Here is a 12009-nt window from a genome sequence, read left to right as displayed (position 1 = left end):
TTTCCTTTTGCCGGATGTGTAGCGCCCCGGAAAAGAAGCTCCGGAGGTAGAATGCAACCGTATATAATACGGTTGACTCGTGGGTGGATCTTAAATGCTGACTGATGCACGCACGATCGCTAGCTTTTTTTTTTTGATGTGAAAGTGTCTTCTGGATACTTTCCCATGTTACCTTGAGATACGTGTACTTGTAAAGTTGTTTTTAATCCCGCCTCTTATTATTTCTATTTAAATGGATCTGCTTTCGTTTTCGGTTCTGACTGCACGATTCCACGTGTGTAGCCAGAGGATGGAAACACGAAGAAGCAGGCAGATGTATCCGAGGTCGAGTATGATCGTCATAACTAGACTGCAGAACTCCGGGCAACCACGAGATGGCGGCAGAGAGCTAGAGTTCTCCCGCACTTCAAAAGCTACCATTTCTTGTTCCTACCAGTTTTTTTTCCTGCCTGACATGACGGCAGCCTATGAAAAAGTTTGAGAAATTAATGCTCTCGTCTTTTCCTCGTTTGAGTTATGGGGATTTGTGGGTCTTGAGTCGGTGTATTCTGACATAAAAGTTGCCCAGTTGTTAGGCAAGAGGAGAAGAAATGCCTGTTTGGCTACGAAAGGAAGAATGCTTGGGAAGAAAAAGTTCTCTCATATGTGGTTTTTTGGGGGGCTTTGGTTTGTTCTTTTTTGCATGCCACCATTATTGAATTGAGTGGTCTTATAAATCCAATAATAAATATACTGCTCAAAAAAATAAAGGGAACACAAGCAGAAGACATCTGAGATCTGAATGAATGAAACAGCCTTATTAAATACTTTGTTCTTTACATACAGTAGTTTATACACTGCTCAAACAACTAAAGGGAACACAAAACTACTGTATGTAACGAACAAAGTATTTAATAAGGCTATTTCATTCATTCAGATCTTGGATGTCTCCTGCTTGTGTTCCCTTTATTTTTTTGAGCGGTGTATATTTTTTTCTGAAGATTTTTTAAAAAGGAGCTTTTGTTGGTCAGAGCTTAACAATCTAATTCTGTGCCTGTCTACTCAGGAGATCCTTTGAAGGGGGAGAGCAGGTTGACCAGCATGATGCTATGTAAATACATTACAGTGAACGCTTACTCCTCCATAATCACCTAGTCAGCACAATCAGTTGTTGGTATAGGGTTCCCTCATTGAATAGTGTGCTGTCACTTCAATTCTGTCCCCAATCTGTGAAAGAGCAGATGGGGCCTAGAGATATCTCTTGTGTGACTATGGAGATGCAAGTTTTGTCATTTCATTCTGAACTTTTTCCATTCTAGCAGTCAAGATAACTTGAGTTTTACAAACATAGCTATCTCTGGCATGTACTGTAGTTGCTAGGATAAGCACAAAAGGTTGCCGTCACATCTCCTTTCTCCCCTTGGGTTCGGCATATATTTAAAGACAAGAAATGCTGCTGAGAGGATCATGATCTGCTCCTGCTGGCTTACTAGGAAGCTTGAATATATTGCCCCCCCAAATAACTTCTATTTGTGAATAGCAAACAAGATTCTAAAACATGAAGACATAAATAAGTTAACTAAAACATGAATGGTTGCAGGAATTGGATTTGTCCAATCTAATGAAAAGAAAGACTAGGAGTGACATGATAGCAGTGTTCCAATATTTGAGGGGTTTCTACAAAAAAGGGGGTTGAACCTATTTTCCAAAGCACCAGAAGGCAAGAGAAGAAACAATGAATGGAAACTAATCAAGTAGAGAAGCAACCAAGAAATAAGAAATTTCCTAACAGAACAGTTAACCAATGGAACATCTTGCCTTCAGAAATTGTGGGTGCTCTTATCACTGGAGGCTTTTAAGAAGAGACTGGACAGCCAATTGTCTGGAATGGTATGGAGTTTCCTGCTTGAGCAGGTGTTTGGACTAGATTAGAAGATCTCCAAGATCTTCCAACTCTGTTATTCTGTTATTCATTTGGAAGGGACGTGTCTGCAATCTGGAAATATTCCTTGATTCTCTGCTGTGACTGGATTTATTTATTTATTTATTTATTTTTCATATTTGTATACCGCCCTACTCCCGAAGGACTCAGGGCGGTGAACAGCCATAATAAATACAAATACATATAGAAGTTAAAAACTATTTGCAGGTGATAGGAGTAGAAAGGAGTTATTTTGTGGGGCTAACCAATATAGCTATACTGCTGTATGCCCAGAGTTCAGAGCAGCATATACAACCCCCCCGCAGAAGATAGGGATAATAGGGATCTTGCCACTTTTGTCTGAATTAGAACAATGGCATAATTCACCCACTCTGCTAAAATTTACTGAATGGACAGAAATTATTAGAGGTAAGTGATCCCTCAGATATCCGGGCCCTATGCCTTACAATGGTTCATAGGTAATAACTAGCCCCTTGAATTATGCTCAAAAGCTGATTGCAACGTATACATAAAGGGAACATCATAATTTTTAATCTCTTTCCCAGAAAAAATCATCTCAATTTCAGATTTTCTCAAGGTCTAAGCTCACCTTCAGCACCTAGAGAAGTTAATGCATGTCTTGCACATGCCTGCTGAGATGTGAGCATACTGAATACGTGTATAGTAAATTGCAGCCTAAACATTGGATAAGTGCCTGGATGCATTGGGATATTCACTCATGCAAGGAAGTGGATCCAAATCCATACATGGCACTCTTTTCTTAGCAGCTTTTCCAAAATACCACAAGCAATGAATGATGCTTCTGAATATACATGACGTGCAGGTGGTTTGGAGTAAAAAAAGCTGGATTCATGTTGATATTGACCATTACATAAACTCTTATTGATGTTTCAAATAGATATTATCAGAAGTGCTCTGAAAGTAGTGAATCAAACTGATCCAGGGGTGAAATGCTACCGGTTCACACCGGTTCAGGTGAACTGGTAGTGATAAAAGCTACCGATTCATCCGAACTGGTATTTCCGATGATCAGCTGTGCCGCCCGATTTATATTCCCTAAAAAGCAGGAAATCCTGCTTTCTAGTGAATCTAAATCATGCGGCACAGCTGTTCCTCCCCCTCGCTGTTCTACTTACCTTGTTAGGCCTTTTCCCGCATGAAGCGCATATTTGGTGCGCACTGCACATATGTGCATGCGCAGCATGCATTTGGCATGCACTGCGCATGTGTGCAGCATGCACTTGGCACACACTGCACTTGTGTGCATGCAGCGTGCATTTGATGTGCACTGTGCATGCACGGGCAGCGAGCCAGTGGCAATCTGGAGGATTTCACTACTGAACTGATCCCTCTCCCTCTCCCCCAACAATGTGTAATGAGGCTGGAGAAAAGGGGCAGAAACTTGTTGAGGTGGTTGTATGATATCTGGGGTGTATAGCAACTTTCCTTCCTTTGGGGGATTGAAGCCCACTTTCCCCGCTGATATTTTTATTACAGTTTGTAAAGTGAAGCAAGGGAGTGTCAGAAGCTGAGAAGTAGCATGAAACATTTATTTTGAAAGGTAAAATTGTCATTGAATGACCGGCATCAAGTGTGTGAAAATATTTAGAAAATATTCTCGGGAACTGAAATGGAACATAGCTATTGCTTTGTAAGTATAGCAGAAGTGGTAGGCTAGGAAGGGATTGAATCTTGAGTCTATTTTCATATCTCTTTTACCTAGATTTAAAGTCAGGATTACGGTTTTATCTCTCTTACCCATATTTAAAGTCAGGCTTGACAGCACCTGAGAAAAAAGGCAGATGTGCAGAACTACAGAATGTTATTATCTTGGAAGGAGAAATAATTAAAAAAAAATTTAGACTGTGCAGAAATGAATAGATTAACTTTGATAATTAAAGAGAGGATTCAGAGTATTTTAAGATATGGGATCAATTTTACCATTGGTTAGAAAAAAGATATAGATAAGCAAACTAATAGTTATGTAAGAAAATGGTATAATTAGAATATTGTACTTTTGGAGAAATGTTGTAGTAGATTAAGTAAAAATGAAGACAGAAGAAACAACAAAAAGACAAGGTCATGGAGAAAACACCGAGATGTCACATGGAAGGAATGACTGATGTATTAAATGTTTGTTTGTGTATAAAAATAAAAAAAAATAAAAAAAAAAGAATGTTGTTATCCATGGTCCACAAGAAATATTATCATCTCTCTCTCTCTGCAAGCTTGTACTTTCCAGTTGCTGGACTAAAACATTTTTCACTCCCTGATATTATGAGCATTATGCTGTGTGAGGGTAATTGTCAGGTTGAAAACCAAGAATGACACATGATTCTTCCAAATGGAGTTCTTTATTGTTCCACACCTAAGGACAAAAATCTTGCCAGACTGGGCATTCTACTATCTGCATCTACAATATATTCTGTGAACTATTAGGGAGAGGCTTCACCCTCTTTCTCACACACATAGCATCTGGGCTGAATTGACTTACTCCTCTGCAATGCACCCCCTCCCCCCTTTGGGAATCTTAGCTTACTACACTCCATCACAGTAATGGAAGTTAAATTTCAATTCAGTATGCATAGAGAAACATGTTATGGGGCTAAACTAGGACTGTTGTGGGAAAGTAGTGGAAGAGGAATGGTATGCATGTTCCCCTGAAGGAAAAACATAGTAAAACCCTCAGATTGAACTTGGCTCCTGATAACTACATGGACATAACCACAGGATTTTCTTGGAAATTGACCTGCCATCACTTTGAACAGAAACACCTATAAAGTGTCATACCTATCTGTCTGAAGCATTTGATTTTCAGACTCTATTCCAAAGTTCTAACAGATTGTATAGATCATTTTGTAATAGCATTTGTTTAGATTAAAGTTTGTACAGGTTGTCCTCAACTTATGACTACAATCGAGCCCAAAAGTTGCATTACTAAGCAAGACAGTTGTTAAGTGAGTTTTGCCCCACTTTATGTCCTTTTTTGCCACAGTTATTAAGTGAATCACTCAGTTGTTAAAGTTGTGACACGGTTGTTAAGAGAATCTCACTTCCCCATTGACTTTGCTTGTCAGAAAGACACAATAAGTGATTGCATGACCCCAAGTCACTGCAACCATCTTAAATACATGCCAGTTAGCAAACATCCAAGTTTTGATCATGTGACCATGGGGATGCTGGAATGGTCATAAGTGAGAAAAAAGGTCATAAGTCACTTTTTTCAGGCTGTTGTAACTTTGAACAGTCATTAAACAAATGGTTGTAAATAGAGGACTACCTGTACATTATTTTATTCAAAAGTCACATTTGTTTATTTATTTGTTAAAATTTGATACTGCTATACACATTGGTCCTCAGTTTTAAGTTTTGTCATCTGCGGCCCAGCTGATTTTGGTTTATTCTGTGTCAAATTGGAATAAAGATGTTTGAAGCACAAACCCTTTGAGACTGAAAACGTGCCTAGAAAACAGCTTTGCCAGAAAAAAATGAACAGGACACCTTTGGGTATCTTTATCATGACCTCCACTACCTGTACTTCCCCTCAGTTCCTGCAAGCAAACAGCTCCTAGTCCCAGTGTACACCGGAATCAAGATTAAGAGAGAGCATAGAAGTGGATGGAGTAGCTGTAGAAGAGCCAAAAGTGCGCAGTGAATTATACCAGTCTTCATGACTACGAGGGCTTTGAGGATGATGAGGGACAGAACAAGGAAAAGGGGCAGAAGTAGGAGAGGGGGGCGGTAGAGTGTAGGTGGAAGGGAAGTGGGATAAATGAGAATGTGGTCCAAGTGTGGGGGAATATTGGTATTGTCGAGGAGGAGGTACAGGAATGGGGCAGATAGAAAGAACAGCAGGCGTAGTTGGCTTTGGTAGGGCCCGTTCTTGCTTTCGCTGCTTTGCCCGCCGGTTCTGGAACCACACCTGACAAGGATAGAGCAAAAGCCAATTATGAATAATATAGTAAGGGCAAAATTGCATAACAGCCATGTTTGTCTAAAGGGCCAAGGGAGGTTCTTGGCAACTACTGGGATTTTGCATTCTCAGCTGAAATCCTTCTTAAGAGATTGGTAAGTGATTTCGCTGTTACTGCATCACATAGATTGTGAATGCCTCAAATTTATGCTGAATGTTGTACTGAATATTTAAGGTTAAACAGATGCCAAATTTCAGGATTAAGAAAATACTAAAATATTATTGGGCAATAAATTCACTTAAAATTCAAAATATAAAAGGAAAGCACGTGGCATTAAATAGTTAAAAATCAAACATCCTTTAACCTGTGGTGGTACGTAGTAGGGATGGGCAGTGAGCGGGTGGGCACATGATTAATGAGCCTCCGTTTCTTGTGGCCCTTGACCTAGCAGGCTCATATTAGCAATGAACTCACATCTCTAGCAAACACAATACCTTGCTTGTCTGACAGCCATTTGAGGAGGAAAAGAGGAAGGGCTGGCAGAAAATATTTTAGAGGGAAATAGATGGTTCTGTCCATGTTCTGTGAATTTTATCCAGTATGAATTTCCATTAGCACTCCTGATGGAAAACAGATCCTTTGGTATAAAGCAAGGGACAACCCATGGCTGCTTTATTTACCCAATTTCTAAAAAGCCTTTTCGGGCTAGTTTAATGTGTCTAGTAGACCATTAATCAGAAGTTCTCTGGTTCTATAGATCAGGTACCTGGATGCGAGCTTCATTGAGTTTGGTAGCCTTGGCCAGTTCCTCTCGGCAATAAATATCAGGGTAATGGTTTTTTGCAAAAGCTGTCTCCAGATGGTCTAGTTGGTCCTGGCTGAAGGTAGTGCGGTGTCGACGGCGGGTAGGAATGGCAGTTGTATTCAGAGAGTCAGGGACTGCTGGAGAAAGCAGGGAGCCTCCAGCCAGGCCAGGGAATTTCTTATAGAGGGAAACGTCAACATCTGGAAGGAAATAAGAAAATTCCACGATGTCTTCTTGTTCTAATCTGCAAGGAACCTCTATTTAAATATTTCCTATTCAGAATATTCAAATATTCTAAATATGGCCTGCTGCAATTGCCTGAATAATTCCCATTCTTGTGAATGTGGTAACCAGTACTTTGGTGTGGTAACTAGTACTTAATACCATATCCAGGAGTATCATTCATTAACACATGGAATAGGAGCACAACAGTTTTGGAGATGGATTTATAATGAAGGTAGGCCCTTGTCTAGACCTTCATTTGCCTCATCTTCTTAGCAGTTTGTTTGTTTGTTTGTTTGTTTGTTTGTTCGTTCATTCATTCATTCATTCATTCATTCATTCATTCATTCATTCATTCATTCTTCTCCGGAGACTCAGGGCAGCTTACAAAGTTATATCTAGATGACTAGTTTTCTAAAAGTAAACACTGGAAAACCCAATTTACATAGTTATTCTTGGTAATTGATTGTTTAATTTCAAAAAAAGTCCTGCCCCCCAAAATACAATAACAACAAAAAAGAGAAGGTTAATGTTTAGAAAGGCTTTTCTCTAATGAAAACAGCTTCTACTAATTCCATGAATGCTGGGTCCTGTCATATTAATTCTTGGTCATTGCAGTCTGCTGACTTCCCTCAGAGGTCCTGGACAATGAAGCTTAGCAGATTTTACATATCTTGACTTGAGGCTAGCATTTTATGGTGTCAGAATAAGAGCAGCCTCAAGATATGGAAATGTCTTTTACTTTAAGTCAGGTACAATGAAAGCTGACTCAAGTCTGCTCACTCAAGGGATGGAGATGAAAGCAACATCGTGGGCACATGGCCAAAACAAGATGATGTAGACATGTTTTGTCTTCTTGATTAGATGCAAGTGGAGAAAGCCCCACTGGGCACTGAAGAAATGAAGTTTCTCCATTAGCATCTGGCTCGATGAACTTCCGTTTTCAGTACAGTACTATAAAGGGCAGCAGGGATTGTAAGAAATTGGCATAGCAATCCTCTGACTTGGAATGCTGCTGTCATCAGAAAGACCTGAAGCAGGGGATCAACATGAAAAGGTCTTCGCAGGCCTCCTCAAACCAGAAGCTAGTAATACCATTCAGAATATCCCCCTACTTCTTTATTTATTTACCATATTTATAGACCTCGCAGTCCATCAGATTCTGAGTGGTGTACAAAAACAAAAAACCAGCCCATCACTAAAACACTACATGCATATCAAATCCTTTTGTATATTGTACATTGATACGATGCTAGCATTAATTTGTGGGCAAACCTACCTCATTTTAAAAACTTCCTACATTATGCAGGATCTGAAAGGTACTAAAGGGGATTGATTAAAGTATTGTGATAATGATGAAAAATTTAGGGAAGCCTAACAGCACTTAAGAAAAGGTACTTTATGAAGGGGCAGCTGAACCCCACACTCCCATAATCTATATAGACACACATAACAGTATCTGAATGGCTGCTTTTTACAATAATAAAGAAGCAATGGTATGAGAAGGCAATTAGGAACTCAGCAGTTGCAGCAAGAAATAAAATACTTTTTTCCCCGTCCTATCTCTCCCATCCCATCCAATCCCATCCCATCTTATCTTGTTTTGCTTCAGATTCTTCCAATGCTATTCCCTGCCACACATGTTACTCCATTTTTTAATTATGCCAGATAGTTTGACTCATAAACCATGCTATAGGGCTGAATTAATCTCTCAATCTAAGCCACACATGCATCATTAACCAAATTTACACTTGAGCCAATATAGCTACTTGGTCTGTTTAAACACAATGTGAGGATAAAGGGGGAATTTCAGATATGAGATTGTGGGCTGCATGTGCCCTTCAGAATGCTGCAAGAAGAAGAAGAAGCACTTGTGGATGGTTTTGGAACAGAGAAGCATTTTTTAAAAATGGAAAAAGAAAGAAAGAAAATGATCCTCTGTAGCACTACTGCTGGTCCACTTTGCTTTCCCTTTTGGTTTTTGAAAGAAGCCATAAAAACTTGTTAGGGAACCACCTTCTCTAAATTGGATGGGGACCTTCTTCCCTACACCCACTGAGAATCAGCCTCTCACATAATAGTTATTGTCTAGAATGTCTGCACAATTCTTTTGGTTGCACACCCTTATAGTGAAAAACTATCCAACAGTAACGATGTGTTGAACATGGGCCCCTGCCCACATATATGTACTATATATTCATGTATAAATTATATACATGTTACAGTGTACTAATATGTACATTATAAAACATGTCCTCAAGATACAAATGCTACATTTTAAATATTCTCTATATTGGTATAGCTTAATATCTTTATTTTTTTAGATAAGTTTTCTTTCTGCACTCTAACATAATGTCTTGCAGACCCCTGGATGCTATTGTTTCCCTCTTTGAAGACCATTGGTTTAAAGAAACAGTATTGAGTGAATCACCTGTGGTGTTAAGTTCCTAGGATTGTCTATGAAAGGATAACTTACTTTCACTGGCACTGTTTAGCACAGCAAAATACCTCTTAAGAAAAGCCAACATGTTGTGTATCTTTGGCTGAACATTTTATATTTTAATGTTTTTTAATGCTGGCAGCTGGCAGCATCAGACACTGTGGTATATTGATAATGAAATCCTGTGATAGAAACAGTATTTTTCTTTCTCAGTTCCATCTCACCAAAATAGCTAGGATTAAGCTTGGGAAATATGATGCTTCAGCTCCCACTTTCTGAGAGAACTTGAGATCGTGAGAATCAAGACAACACAATGGCCTTGCCTGAGAAACTAATTAATTTGGGCCCGCAGTGTTGAGGAATTTGAGCATCCAGATTTGAAGCCAAAGACCTTTCTCATTAAGAAGTGTGCATCCCTCAGTTTGGGGAGGACCTGTTCTGAGGATTATAAATCTTCTAAGCACTTTCAATCTCCCCCTACTATCTTCTGGTTGAGGAGGCCTTCTGTGATGGGGAAAAAAAGTCCTCCTTCCCTCCACCCAGGGCCATGTTTTTATTGAGGATGTAAGAAAGTTGCCCAGTTTAACAGAACTGCCAGTCAAACCACACCAAGCAGGGCCACGGTTCTGTCTTGAATACAGGAATCCCAGATTAACCAACCCTGCTCCTCCAAAAGTCTGAGAAAGTCCTTTTCTAGCAACTAAGAGGTCACACAATGGTACGCAGCCCTATAGAGTGTGGGTTCCCCCCCTCCTGCCCCCACCATTGCAGTGCAAAGAGAAAGACTGGAGGCAAATGCAAGAGACACTATATCTGGGGGTCTTGTGCAGTGAATCAGGCTGCAAGATTTGTAGAGTTGGACTCAGAGGACAGAAGCAATCAAAACTTCAGGTAGTGCCTGGATATGTCTTTTTATTGTGTTATTCTGTCCAAGTCAATTTTTGCTTTAGAAGAAATATAGGAATGCTTTAATTTGGAGTTCTGCTCTGAGGAAAGAGTGGACCAGATAGCCAAAATGGCCTGCTTAAAATTTAGGTAATGTAATTTCCTGGCATATTTTTCCTGTGCCATATCTTGGGGAGATTAAATGGGAAGGGAGGGAAGGAGAGAAAGAAAGAAGGGAAGGGAAGGGAAGGGAAGGGAAGGGAAGGGAAGGGAGGAAGTAAATTAAAAAAAAGAGCACAGCAAGCATGGTTAATTTCATAAAGAACCAAAGCACAGAATTGAAAACAATTTCAACCCCAGTGGTTAGGGAAAAAAAGCATTTCTCAATCTATCCTGAACATGTTCATGAATCCTAACTACTAGTTCCCATGATCTCTCATTTGGGAATGGATCAGCAATGTGCTGGCTCCCAATAAGTACAACCCTGAAACCTTTTTCACACAGCAACCTTTCTCTAACTTGTTAGTGGACCTTTTCTTCAACCCACCCTCTTCTACTCAATCTGCTTTGCATCTAGGTGCCCTTTGAATATCCCTATTGCCTGTACACCAAAGTTCTTCAACTCACCAGCTCTCTCAGGATATGCTGCAGTGAACCCCACACTCTTCCTCTTGCCTGCTTGTCCATCCTCCATTTCCTTTAAGATCTTCAGTGCTCCCCATTCCCAAACTTATAAGTGAAGGCTGACGTCACTTTTTTCACCTGACTGGGTGGGGGTGTGTCAGGGCATCTTGCAGCTTTACTAGATGCCTCCTGTTTCTTGGCCTGGAGGGCATCATTCAGTGGTGGAGATGTTCAACAAAGGGAAGGAATAAAGCAAGACTAAGAAGCATGAAGTATTTGAAATCTGGGCATGGCTGCAGCTTGGCAGGTTGGTTTGTGTACCTATGAAAGCATCCAAAGATAGCTGTCCTTTACACAGACAACAGACGTGCACAGGTGCTTTAGATGAGTCTTGCTCAGCTAAAATTCCCAATAATTCCTTCTGGAGGCCAGGTCTTTGTTAAGAGTTTATTGCAACCCTCTGTTAAAGCTAGGCTGGTGTGAGTGTGTTTTCTTACCATTTCTACAACATTCTCTGATTGATCTGGGAGCACTGAGGCATGCCAATCACTTCGGGAACAGTTTCCCTGCCTAACAGTGCATTGGAGGCCCCTCTGTGGGTGGCAGCCCAGGACTGAGATAAGGTTCCAGCAATCATGGCTGTCTATTGTCAGGGCAAATCCCTTGAAATAGCAGAACTACCCAGCCTCAAAAGAAGACCCTGCCTACATCACCACCTCCTACTTCTGCCGCTTGAGTTTAATTCATGGCCTCAACACTCACCACATTCAGATTCTGGATGTCACATAGAGGCGGTATGTCCCCAGCGGTCCAGCCCTTTTTATTCTGCAGGGCTTTAATATTAACAATTGCGCAGCTTAAGAACAAATCCAAGCACAAAAGGGCAAGATGGAAGCAAACAGGTCTAGCAGCTGTGTGAATGTGGAGGGTGGATGTATAGATGTGCGAGTGTGGAATTCTCAATTAGTCCAGATTTGTGGGTAATGCTTTCTGGCTATGGAATGAGTTCCAGCAGTGGTTTTTATGTCTTACTCAGCCAGATTGGTTTTGCTTATATCTGTTCTTTGGCTGCCCAGGATATTCCAGTAACATAGAACAGGAGTGTGAAAGAGCTCCCAGTTCTTCAAAAAGGCAAGATTTCATTCATAGGGTCAACATAAATAGAAGAGGCTAGAAGCTGTTTCAATTCCGTTGTATG

The 12009-nt window shown here is 40.4% G+C and overlaps 1 protein-coding gene across 1 annotated transcript; it reads right to left on the bottom strand.

Annotated features, from left to right (window-relative positions):
- Window positions 1-5489: 5489 nt before the first annotated feature.
- LOC139310288 (homeobox protein prophet of Pit-1-like) lies at window positions 5490-7671 on the bottom strand. Its single transcript, XM_070934448.1, has 3 exons — window positions 7646-7671; window positions 6602-6884; window positions 5490-5843 (listed from the first exon to the last, which is right to left on the bottom strand). Exons 1-3 carry the CDS (start codon window positions 7669-7671, stop codon window positions 5490-5492), a joined length of 663 nt encoding a protein of 220 aa, XP_070790549.1.
- Window positions 7672-12009: the final 4338 nt, after the last annotated feature.

Source organism: Pituophis catenifer, unplaced genomic scaffold (assembly GCF_029215685.1).
Source record: "Pituophis catenifer annectens isolate HBS135680 unplaced genomic scaffold, rPitCat1.0.hap2 SCAF_2, whole genome shotgun sequence".
In the NCBI taxonomy this organism is placed as follows: Eukaryota; Metazoa; Chordata; class Lepidosauria; order Squamata; family Colubridae; genus Pituophis; species Pituophis catenifer.
The sequence above is the reverse complement of the archived record's forward strand: the minus strand, read 5'-3'. Positions and strand labels throughout refer to the sequence as shown.